General features: G+C 41.7%; 1 protein-coding gene across 2 annotated transcripts in view; it reads left to right on the forward strand.

The window, feature by feature from the left end:
• The window catches only part of CCSER1 (coiled-coil serine rich protein 1), a 918294-nt gene that overhangs the window by 365507 nt on the left and 539188 nt on the right, over window positions 1–13599 (forward strand). For both annotated transcript variants that reach the window (XM_030190693.1, XM_030190692.1), the window contains one exon: window positions 2876–2996. In XM_030190693.1, the coding sequence (XP_030046553.1) occupies window positions 2876–2996 (121 nt within the window). The remainder of the gene's footprint in view (window positions 1–2875; window positions 2997–13599) is intronic.

The raw sequence follows: 13599 nt of genomic DNA on the forward strand, positions 1-13599 counted from the left end.
CCTTGCCATCGTTTTCTATGTTTCTATATATATATATATATATATATGCTAGTATTGTCAACGTTTATGTGGGTAAACTGTGTAATAAATGTTAGTGCCCCGACTATGTTCTGATACCTTTTCAAGGATCTGAAAAACCATGTTGAAGATTTTGTTGATCTTTTAACAAAAGTATTGTGGTCTACTACAACTCCAGTTTTGTCACAGGCTATAAAGTTATGAAAACTCTGCACTACATCCCCCAAATTCTATAAGTGGTGCTAAAAATTGCATGCATAAATTTGGGCATGCACCCAATTTACGCATGCAGTTTAATTGAATAACAAGCCAATAAGAGCTGATAATTGGGTTCTAACAATTAATAATTGGTGATAATTTGAATCAATTAAAAGTTATGCACGTATATCTACATGCCCGGAACATGTGGCTCCGAAAAGGGGGCGTTGCCATGGGAGGGTCATGGATGGATTGGGGTGTTCTTCTAATTTATGCGCTCTGTTATAGAATAAGGGGGATCTGTGCCTAATTTAGTGCAAGGATTTATACCAGGGCTTAGTTGGCATAAATGGTTGCACCTAAAGTTAGGGGCGGCTCCTGGTGCCAAGCACTATTCTATAAATGCTTCCTAACTTTGAGTGTCATTTATTGAATAGTACTAAGGGCTAGATTCTATATATGTGGCCTGCTTATATTTTATAGAATAGGCATAAATTTCCATGCGGTATATAGAATACGCTGAGTGCCTCTCCATGCGACCACATTTAGTACCAGCCGTTTACACCATGTTTTATTTGGCGTAAATCCTGACACCTAAATTAGGCGCAGAGCAGGTGTATTCTATAATAATGTGCATAGGTTTTAGAAGGGCCATGCTCCCTTTTCAACTATGCAACTTAGAATTTAAGTGTACCACATTACAGAATACGCTTAGAGAGTTACAGTGGGGGAAATAAGTATTTGATCCCTTGCTGATTTTGTAAGTTTGCCCACTGACAAAGACATGAGCAGCCCATAATTGAAGGGTAGGTTATTGGTAACAGTGAGAGATAGCACATCACAAATTAAATCCGGAAAATCACATTGTGGAAAGTATATGAATTTATTTGCATTCTGCAGAGGGAAATAAGTATTTGATCCCCCACCAACCAGTAAGAGATCTGGCCCCTACAGACCAGGTAGATGCTCCAAATCAACTCGTTACCTGCATGACAGACAGCTGTCGGCAATGGTCACCTGTATGAAAGACACCTGTCCACAGACTCAGTGAATCAGTCAGACTCTAACCTCTACAAAATGGCCAAGAGCAAGGAGCTGTCTAAGGATGTCAGGGACAAGATCATACACCTGCACAAGGCTGGAATGGGCTACAAAACCATCAGTAAGACGCTGGGCGAGAAGGAGACAACTGTTGGTGCCATAGTAAGAAAATGGAAGAAGTACAAAATGACTGTCAATCGACAAAGATCTGGGGCTCCACGCAAAATCTCACCTCGTGGGGTATCCTTGATCATGAGGAAGGTTAGAAATCAGCCTACAACTACAAGGGGGGAACTTGTCAATGATCTCAAGGCAGCTGGGACCACTGTCACCACGAAAACCATTGGTAACACATTACGACATAACGGATTGCAATCCTGCAGTGCCCGCAAGGTCCCCCTGCTCCGGAAGGCACATGTGACGGCCCGTCTGAAGTTTGCCAGTGAACACCTGGATGATGCCGAGAGTGATTGGGAGAAGGTGCTGTGGTCAGATGAGACAAAAATTGAGCTCTTTGGCATGAACTCAACTCGCCGTGTTTGGAGGAAGAGAAATGCTGCCTATGACCCAAAGAACACCGTCCCCACTGTCAAGCATGGAGGTGGAAATGTTATGTTTTGGGGGTGTTTCTCTGCTAAGGGCACAGGACTACTTCACCGCATCAATGGGAGAATGGATGGGGCCATGTACCGTACAATTCTGAGTGACAACCTCCTTCCCTCCGCCAGGGCCTTAAAAATGGGTCGTGGCTGGGTCTTCCAGCACGACAATGACCCAAAACATACAGCCAAGGCAACAAAGGAGTGGCTCAGGAAGAAGCACATTAGGGTCATGGAGTGGCCTAGCCAGTCACCAGACCTTAATCCCATTGAAAACTTATGGAGGGAGCTGAAGCTGCGAGTTGCCAAGCGACAGCCCAGAACTCTTAATGATTTAGAGATGATCTGCAAAGAGGAGTGGACCAAAATTCCTCCTGACATGTGTGCAAACCTCATCATCAACTACAGAAGACGTCTGACCGCTGTGCTTGCCAACAAAGGTTTTGCCACCAAGTATTAGGTCTTGTTTGCCAGAGGGATTAAATACTTATTTCCCTCTGCAGAATGCAAATAAATTCATATACTTTCCACAATGTGATTTTCCGGATTTAATTTGTGATGTGCTATCTCTCACTGTTACCAATAACCTACCCTTCAATTATGGGCTGCTCATGTCTTTGTCAGTGGGCAAACTTACAAAATCAGCAAGGGATCAAATACTTATTTCCCCCACTGTATGCAAGTAAATCTTAATTAATGCTAATTAGTGCTGATAATTGCTTGTTAACATTCAATTGACAGTGCTAATTGGCTAGTTAACCAATTAAGTTACATGCATTGTTATATAATACATTTTGATTTCTGTGCAGAAATTAAGGTGCGATATTTAGAATCCCAGGGTAAGCGTGTTTTTTTAGTCAGCACTGATTTTTCAGCGCCATCTATAGAATTCAGTCCCATATGTAGAAGAGTCATCAACCTTTTAACCTTCCTGGAAATCATGCAAATATCTCAGAAGAATAGATGTTTTTACGCAGTGTTGCATACTTGATACTTAGTACTGTACTTTATCATTGCAGTTTCTCGGGATGATTCCTTCCAGCGCATTGTATCATGTTCTGCAGTTGTACATTCCACTACAGACAAAGTACCTGAATTGAAGAAAAATGAAGAACCAAAAATGCCTGAAGCAGCAAAAATGTAAGTCAGTGGTTAAATAAGACATTGATTTCTAGTGTTACATATACAAGATTCAATATGTTGCATGGATCTTAGAAATATTTTACAGTTCAAAATTCTGAACTTTAAGTTATTTGGTCCATCTTCTATAGCAGGAAAGGACATATGAAAAAATATTCCTTGATGGAGTAAACATACAATCTAATATTTACTTCTAATCAGTATGTATCTTTGGAGATAGATTAATAGATTTGAGAGAAAAAAATAAATAAAGAGGCCCCTTTTTCTAAGGTGCGCCGAAAAATGGGCTGTGGTAGTGTAGGTGCATGTTTCGGGTGTGTACAGATCCATTTTTCAACGTGCCTGTAAAAAAGGCCTTTAAAACATTTTTACTGAAAATGGATGTGTGGCAAAATAAAAATTGGCGTGCATCCATTTTGGGTCTGAGACCTTACCGCCAGCCATTGACCTAGCGGTAAGGTCTCACGTGGTCACTGTGGGGTAATCGTCTACGTGCATAGAATGATTACTGCCCGCTTTCTGGCGTGCGTAGTGGATGCACGTCAAAAAATGAAATTACCACAAGGGCCACGCAGTAGCCGGTCGGTAACTCCAAATTGATGCGCGTTGGTCAGTGTGTTGGGGATTCCAATTCAGGAAGACACCAAAATGTACATTGAAAATATGACCCGCTGAGCGAAATGGTACCAAAAGTATAAGGATACTACATAAAACTTTCAAAAATGCAAGTTGCTCTTCCAAACATTTATAGTATTTATCTCTAATATTTGTAACCCTACTTTTGGTATCTTTTCACTCAGCGGGTCACATATTTTGGCATGTGGAATATCAATTCTGGATTGCTTGAGCGTGATCTACATTCCTACATTGGCCAATTGGGTAAAAATGTTGATGATATTTATGGAAATGGATATGCACGCTGAAAGAATTCATTCGAGGCTGGGTAACATGCACAATTGGTGACAAGCTGATGCTTAAGACTGATACTGTGTGTTTAAAAAATGGAGCAGCTCTAGTGCGCTGTTTTGAGCTAAGTTACTCCAAAATGAGAATTTTAGAAACTTAGGGCTTCTTTTACAAAGCCACACTAGTAATTCTTGAGTGACAAATGAGAGGTAGCCCATTCAATTCCTATGGGCTTCCTCTCATTTGCCTTGCGGGGAATCACTAGTGCTGCATTGTAAAAGAAGCCCTTAGGCATTACTTTTGATCCCAAGTTGATACTGGAATCTCATTTTAATTTGATTTTCCAAGTAACTTATCTAAAAGTTAGAATGATGAGACAGCTGAGACTATATTATGAGTATACTTTGGGAGGTAGGATGTAGTCTTTGGTGATCAGCGTCATTAACTGGTGTAATGGCTGTCTTTTATGTCAGTCTACCTGCTAAAGATATTCATAGACTACAAGTTTTATACAATGTAGCAGGCTGCCTGAGGAGAGCTCCTATCATTTCTTTGTTGTGTCAATTGTATGAGCTTCCAAAAGCAGCCATTGCAAATTTTAAGCTTTTCAAGTCACAAGAGGTAAAGAGGCCTCTATGCTGAATAAAAGATTACAGAGTGGTAGACTCCTAACACAGAGCTTCACTTCTCCCAGGGTGGCCTCAGGGAAGTACATCCCATTTTGAATATATGCTTGATATGGAATAGATCAAAAGCGTTCTCTGATGTGGATCCAGTTTTACAGAACTGCTTATACCTTGATATTTGATCTTTAGGAGATAGGTTAAGGCTTTTCCACTCACATTTTAATGCTTGACTTTGGTTATTCAAAACTAGGACGCAGCAGGGTAGATGTTAAGCATATGCAAAAAAAAGTTTCAGTTCATTTTTGGATCATTTTTTTTTGGGGGGGGGGGTTGGCAATTTACTGCCTATTTTTCAATTTATTTTAGATGTTATTGCATCTAGAATTTGATTATCTCAAGTGACAATATTTCAACATGCACAAATATATTAAGTCAATGTAACGTACATTCTTTATGCACATACAATTTTCCAAACTCAAAGTCAAAACTAAATGCACATCATTACTTGATATTTGCTCAGCAGCAATTCTTAGCATGATATTTGGGGGGTCAATATTCAAATGGGCTGAAGTGGGCAGGAGAGACTCCTACCCAGTTAAACCCCACTGAGCTAGCTGGCCACTGATATTCAGCAGCACATAACAGGTTAGTGCCACTGAATATCACTGCTAACTGCCCATTCCCTAACTGGCTAGGTAAGGGGTGGGATGGGGGGTGGAGTGCCAATTTAGCAAAATGGCTGTCCTAACTTTATGCTCCGAGTTAATCTGGCACTGGTCTGAATATTGGCTGGTGCCCAATTAACTTACGAGTTAGCGGACATACCTGGATATTCAATGCCAGGAGTTGCTCATGCCCCAGCATTGATTATCCTGGGTTAGTTCAGCTCACGACAGGAAGTGGTTTGCTAGCCATTTACCACTGTGGGCTGCATATTACCCCAAAGGTCTCTATTTACAAAACTGCACCAAGGCATTGCAGTTGCCACATGCTAAATGCCATAATTACATGTGCAGTAACTGCAAAAACCTCTGTGTTGTGTTGGGTCATTCCCAACAGTTTTCATTGCATTACATTACATTACACTCTCTTTTTGTATTCCACTAATACACAATGAGTTGAAAGTGGATCACAAACAAGAAAAACTTGATAAAACACCTAGGAATGTAAACAAATGTATTTATTTTTGTTACATTTGTACCCTGTGCTTTCCCACTCATGGCAGGCTCAATGCGGCTTACATATTGTATACAGGTACTTATTTGTACCTGGGGCAATGGAGGGTTAAGTGACTTGCCCAGAGACACAAGGAGCTGCCTGTGCCTGAAGTGGCAATCAAACTCAGTTCCTCAGGACCAGAGTCCACCACCCTAACCACTAGGCCACTCCAAATTAAAAAAAAAAAACACTTATGTGAACAAAATCCATTTAACAGAGAAAATATTTTGTACTGCACATTAAGGGGAGAGCTCTATAAGTGGGAGCCTCCATTTTGGAACCCTGATACTGTGTGGGCAATATTATAGCAGCATCTGGGCACCCAGACTCAGTTATATAATACTAGCATAAACCGGTATTGGTGCATTACATACCTGCAGTTACACTTGCCATAGACAAGGCATTATTGCAGTCACGCAAAAGACAAGGCATTATTGCAGTAATACAGCAGGAACATGTGTAATCTACAGTATTCTTTAAGTTATGCCCATAATAGGGAGACCCACCCATGTGTACGCCCCCCCCCCCTTGAATTAACATGCCAATGCCACTTACATATGCCCTTACAGAATAGTGCTTAGGCACTCTACTGCCACTTTTGTGGCTAAGTGTACATGTAACCCAGGTGTCATCGCTACTAGCTCAGGTCCAAACCCCGACCCGGGTCACAGTGATAAAATCACTCTTTTTCCTCTGGTCACGGTGTCACAGGGGTTCACACTCACACTACACTGAAATCCCCAATTCACTTTAGTCGAGCTTGGAAGTGGGTCAGTGGTCCAGAATAGAGATCCATGGTATTGGGATGAGAGACTTGCTAACAGTACTTCCTTCTCAGTCCAGGAGCAAGTGTCCTCGCTTTCATTCAAAAAGAATCACTCTATTCCAGGAGTTGTAATTAAATGCAAAATAACTTTACTGGAACTTCTGCAACCAGCAGGCAAACTCTCTTTATGCACATTGTCCACCCAAGACTATTTGAGTATTCCAAAATGGTACATATTTACACAGGCTCCTGTCCTTTACTTATCCTGTTGTACTAGCAATAAACCCAAGGCTGCTCCGATTACTCCTGATACCAATCCAAGTCCTTTAGGTACAGACCCTTTAGGCTGTCCTTTTTCCAGTGATGCACCTTGCAGGGCTGCACCCCAACCTTCAACAGGCTTCCCCTGCTCTGGTTCCTGATCCCTGACTGGATTCCCCTTATCCACCTGAAGCTCTATCTCCTTCTCGGTTACCACATATAGGGGCAGCAGCTACTCCTTTACTCAGCCTGCATTTATTTCTTTTACTCCCAATTCTCCCAAGGGTCCTGACGGGGAATGACAACCAAAGTGCTCCTATACCTCACTTCAATCCCTTTTATTACTTTTCCAACTCCACTCCTGCTGTCACCCGTCACCACAGAGAACCACTTTATCTCTGCAACTTCTCTGCCAACCCCTCTCTTGGGCAGGCCTCCCAATCTCACTCTCCAGTCTACTGGCAGGGACCTCCCTTCCCCCAGGGCCTCTGGAAATTCTATCACTGCTGTCTTAGTAATGCCCATATTATATTCATTAACATATGCAAAGGGTGCGTAAATGCGAGCTCCCAATGATGAAATAGTTCTTCACCTGTCTTTCAGATAACACAAAGCAGTTGGCCGCACTTCTTCAGGTGTCTTGTTAAAAGTTTATGGTGGTGTTATTTTAGAAGCTCTAGTTTTGTTTTGGACATCTGAAAACTGCCATTTAGAGGTCCATATTGCATGGTCGTCAAAATCCCAATTTACAAAGGCAGGATATGGATTTCTAACAATGCAGTATGTCCATATGGCAAGGGGATGTGGTCTGGACGTGTTTTGAACTGTACTAAGGAAGGCCCAAAATATGGATGTCCAACTGCGATCACAGAATGGTAAGGGATGTCCAAATCTAAAAAGATGGACATCTGTATTTAGACCCAGGTACTTGTCATGTCCAGTTTACAGCAAGGTACCCTGATCAATCAGTTCTCCACAGTTTACAGGTACTGGGTCTGTCCCTAGGTGGCTCACAGTCTAAGTAGTACATTGTACTACTGTTGTACCTGGGGTAACAGAGGGTTAAGTGACTTGCCCAGGGTCACACAGAGCTGCAAAAGGAAATTAACCTGGTTCCCCAGGATCTCAACCCACCGTTGACCATCAGGCAGCAGTGGGAACTGAACCCAGCTCTCCAGGTCTGCAACCTGATACTCTAACCATTAGGCTACTCCTCCACTCGTTTGGTGTGACTGTATTATAATATGGATGTTACTGTGCTGCCACACAGCTAGGGTTACCATACGTCCGGATTTACCCAGACATGTCCTCTTTTTGAGGACATGTCCGGGCGTCTGGACGGATTTGGCCAGCCTGCCCGTTTGTCCGGATTTCTGGACAAACGGGCTGGCTGGCGGGGGTGGGGCTGGCTGGCGGGGGTGGGACTCCCCTCCCCTCCCCTCCCCTTACTGTACTATCCCTGGTGGTCTAGAGGTACCTCTTCACCTTCAGGGCAGGAAAGAGCCCCCTCTTTCCTGCCCAGAGCGCTGCTGCTAGCTGCCCTGCATACAGTGAGTCTGGCTCTCGGCGTTCCAAAATGGCCGCTGAGAGTTGAAGCAGCCTCGCGAGACTTCAACTCTCGGTGGCCATTTTGAAATGCTGAGAGATGGACTCACCACAGGATGCTCTTTCCTGCCCCGAAGAGGTACGTCTAGACCACCAGTGATAGTAGAGTAAGGGGAGGGGAGGTGACGGGGGGAGTGGAGATGACAGGGGGAGGTGAGGGGGTGACCAGGGGGAGGGGAAAATGCGACAGGGGGCAGGACGAGGTATGACAAGGGGCGGGACGAATGCACAAAAGGGGCGGGGTGAGGGTGTGAAAGTGGGCGTGTCATGGGCGGGGCAAGCATCCTCTTTTTTTGAGGACAAAAAATGGTAACCCTACACACAGCTATCTATGTCCCTTGTTTTACCACGTTCATAATTTAGATGCTTCAGTTTGTAAAATGGACATTCATGCAAGTCTTTCCAGTACATGGACATCCATCTCACATGTATTGTAGAAGAGGCTGTATCTAGTTCTAGTCCATTTGTGATGTACTCATTGGGATGTCCGAATATTTAACATCAAACTATTCAAAGGTTAGAGTATCAGTCCAGTCCAAACACAAAAAAATCAACTAGGCTGGACCAATAAGTCACCATAGAAATACGTAAATTTGTGTGTAGGAAAAAAAAGGGAAAAAGGTCTCATCAGTCACCAGGTCGACACTCCACTGGCTCCTTAACAATGAGTGGATTGTCGACCTGGTGACTGATGAAACCTTTTCCTCCTTTCTTTTCCTACACACAAATTTATGTATTTGTATGGTGACTTATTAGTCTAACCTAGTTAATATTTTTCTGACTCGGATGTCCACATTCTGAGTTGTATTTCTTTTTTAAAATGTCCCTCCAGGTGTGGTAACTTACTACACATTAACCCCCTAATTTTATATATAGGGCTCAAAATTGCACATGCAAAATTGTGTGTGCAATTTAATTGCTTAATGAGCCAAATTAGCACTGATAATTGGATGTTAATAATCAATTATCATCACTAATCAGCAATAATTGGAATTCACACACACATCTTTATAGTCACTATTCCATAAAGATGTGTGCGTAAACTGTTCCACATGGATTTGAAAAGGAGGCATGGCCATGGGAGAGGCATGGGTGAGTCAGGGGCATTTCTAGGATTTGTTCACAGTATTATTGAAGTTGGGAGATCTGTGCCTAATTTAGGAGAGGGGAGAGGGGAATTAGACCACAGTTCAGTTGGTGTAAATCCTCACACCTAATATTGGGCACAGATCCCAGTGTTAAGTGTTATTCTATAAATGGCATCCAACTTTGAGCATCAGTTATAGAATGCCACTTAGGGCACATTTTTTTTGGTGCCCAGTTTACAGAATTGAGTCCCAACTGTATGATGCAGTCTCCACACCTTCTCTACACATTCTCCATCTTTTTCTGCATTAGCTGAATTGCTATGGCACCAAATTAACTGCTAGCAGAACTCCTAGTTAACTATCAGTCTTCTATAATTACCTCATTAACAGATAATGCAGCGTAATAAATAGGCCCCTAATGCTTTATTGTCCGATTTAAACTGTATTTTTACTGTGTAGGCATTTGACACTCTTCAATGTTAAGGGAAGTGGGATTTAACTTTTTACTTTTTTAGAAAAAGAGACTGCTTCTCTCTTTGTAGTGCAGTAATGAAAGGAGGTGATTAATAGATGGACTGTTTTATACCACCTAAATTGTTAAAGAGAAGGGGGTGGGGGTTCTGTTTCAAGTTGACTGGGAGAAAGGTCTCTGTGTTGCCAACTGAATTGTAAATGTTAATGGTTGCTGGCAATTTTACTCACGATACAGTTATTATTATTATTATTATGGTTTCTTCCAGAACTGTACAAGTCATGCACTAAAATGTGTAACAACTTTGTATGTGTTTGTTATTTTTATTTATTGCATTTGTATCCCACATTCCCCCACCTATTTGCAGGCTCAATGTGGCTTACATAGGTTTGTTAACATTTTCATTTCAGGATATTAGATACAGTTAGTAATGTGTAGTGATAGGGAAGGGAAGAAAGAGGAAGGAAGAAGGAGATTAGGGTAGTAATCATTCAAATATATAAAGGCTTACCTTGTTTTAGTGATTTCTCTTTGCAGTGTTTTCAGACTAGTTTAGGGGGGGGGGGGGAGAGGGGAGTTACCATGGTGTGCTAAAAGGCAGATTTTTACTGCACCTTGATTGACCATTGGAGTCACCAATCTATAGTATCTCAGATCTGCAGGTTGCTGACTTCTGTGGTAAAGGAATAACACTGCTTGCGAGCCACCTTGCAAGCAGCATTATTCCATCAGCTTAAAGCTCCCAGGTCGCATGTTAAAGGGTCTGGCATCCTAATGTAATATTGCTGTTCAGAGCAACCCCCAAGCCATATGCCTCTTTGGTTCCCCCAAATCAAGGCTCCACACTGAGACCCTCCCCCACACACACACTTGAAAGTTCCCCCTATTGACCAACGCCCCCACCCAGAAGTTCCTTCCCACAACTAAACACCCCCCAAATCAGTAGCTTCCCCTGCAGGACCCTCAATTGGGCCTATATTACTGAAATCCCTGGTGCCTAGTGGTCTGGGCAGGACCGATCCCCAGTCACTCCTGTCCTTGCTGATGCCATCATCCAAAATAGCATCAGTAACCTCTACTGGCAGACCATATGGTGCCCTTACATGGAAACATCACCCCTAGCAGTAGTGCCGGGAGACTACCACTAGGGGTCATTGGCTCAATTTTGGATGATTTATTTATTTATTTTATTTACCAATATTTCTTTTCCACCCAGTCCTCCATTCTTAGCAGATTACAAAATCATATACACATTGTTAAAAATACACCATCAACACCAACAAGGGCAGGAGGAACTGAGTATCATGCTTGGTCCACTAGACACCAGGCATTTGAGTAAGGTATAAGGGGACTTCTGGAAGGGTAGGGAGCAGTGGCATGGAGCTACTGCCTTGGGGCGGTCTTCGTAAACATTTATAGGAGGGACACTTCTGGGTGGGAGAGTTAGTCACAAGTGGGGGCCCTTTGGGTTGGGGTGTCTGGTTGAAGCAGCACTATAAAGGGTGCCTTGAGTTGGAGGGGACAAGAGAGGCTTATGGCTTGGGGGAGGTGCTCTGACCACCAATATAATTTTGGGGTGCCGGCCTCTTTAACATGCTCCCAGGCAGTATATTAACATCAGCTAAAATCTGTGCACAGTAAAGTACATTTCAGTGTGGTAACTGCAGAGGTTGTGCTGGGCCATGACCCCAACAATGTCCACACGGTCTTAAATTGTAATGTAAATACACACTTTATTTTATTTATTTTTGTTACATTTGTACCCCGCGCTTTCCCACTCATGGCAGGCTCAATGCGGCTTACATATTGTATACAGGTACTTATTTGTACCTGGGGCAATGGAGGGTTAAGTGACTTGCCCAGAGTCACAAGGAGCTGCCTGTGCCTGAAGTGGGAATCAAACTCAGTTCCTCAGTTCCCCAGGACCAAAGTCCACCACCCTAACCACTAGGCCACTCCTTAGTAAAAGGGCCCCAAAGTACCTAAACAACTAGGTACTAAAACAATAAATGTATATATCTAATCTATATCTATTTATATCTATATCTATTTATATATTTTTCTGCATTATGATATGAATTTATAGTTTTTACTTGTAGCTATGCACAATATAAGTAAATGTATAAAGGAATCTACCAGATCATCTGCCTTTTTCTTTTTGTCTCTGAGATTATGGAATGATTTCTCGCTAGATATTTAGAATGGAATGTCTTTGATTAATTTTCAAATTAAACTGAACACTTTTTTTAAATTTCAATTGGCCTTTGAGTCTTAAATGCTGTAGAGTATCTCTTGTGATGGGCCTAGAGGGCCTTTATCTGCATTCTCAAGTTTAATTTACATTTACTTTTAATATATTTAATTTAGTTTATTTTGTGTTTATATAACAATGGTTTTCATATACTATTGTATAATGAATGTAGTTTTCTTTCCTATTAATTTATAGTGTTTCTTTCCTTTTATTTTCAAGTGTTTTTAATTGTATTGTAAATCGCTTTGATCTTGCTTGAAGTAATGGCTGTGTATCAAGTCTGAATAAACATAAGCCTAAAGGGAAAGGAATGTGTTTAGCTCAAGGTTAGTTACATTCAGATACACTAGGTATGTTCTGTCCCTTGAGGGTTTACAATCTAACAGGGGCCCTTTTATGTTAAGCATTAATGCAGGCTTACTGCAAAAAGCATTAAAGGGATTTCTACTTGGAAACTCAAACCCTTGCACATATCTTAACAGAGAAAAATGATGCTTTTGAAATAGTAGGGTAGATGTTTGCACAATCTGTGATTTTGCAGAATGAAAATTACACATACCTTTGGGAGTAGTATTTTAATTGCATACTAATAAAAGATACACAAGAACTTTTGTTTCCCCAGCCCCTACTGGAAAATCAGTGACAATTAGCTCTCCAGATTATGGCTGGTGAAGGATCTGAACGCTACCTGTAGTTTTTTCAAATTGCCTATGTCAGAGATAAAAGTTTTATATAAGGTGGGAGGGATAGCTCTTGGCAACTACATTCAAAGCAGTTTACATAGTATATATTTGTATCTGGGGTAATGGAGGGTTAAGTGACTTATGCAGAGTCAGAAGAAGCTGCAGTGGGACTCAAACCCAAGTCCCCACACTCAAAGTCTATTACACTAACCACTAGGCTAATCTTCCACTCTGCAGTACAGGTACATGCTGCTTGGTGTTGTGTGATGTATCATACTATCTTGCTCTAACTAGAAGCTTTTGGTTCCTCAGGAATAATGACTTTTGGCTATGTTTTTATCAAATCATATTAACTGGAAGTCAATCTGAAATGTTATACCTTGGCAATTTATATTAACCTTATCTCAAAATATCTTACCAAGGCTTTAGATACGGAGTGCAGCTATCACAATCATGTTTATTAGAATTTTAAAACACTGGGTTTTGCACATGATGGCCTCTTTTGCAAATTCAAACTGTTTTGATCTTGGGATGTGAAAAAGGGTGACATTGACATTGAGTTTAATACTTCCTTAAATCATAAAATGTGGAGATTGGATCCCTACCTAACACTAACTTCAATTTGTTTAGGTCAGGTCTCTTGAATAGTTGTTTCTTTCAACCTAGCAAGTGCCTGCCATTTGGATTTCACCATTTTCCTATCTAAACACAGACTTCTTTTCAAGAA

Source organism: Microcaecilia unicolor, chromosome 2 (genome assembly GCF_901765095.1).
Source record: "Microcaecilia unicolor chromosome 2, aMicUni1.1, whole genome shotgun sequence".
Lineage (NCBI taxonomy): Eukaryota > Metazoa > Chordata > Amphibia > Gymnophiona > Siphonopidae > Microcaecilia > Microcaecilia unicolor.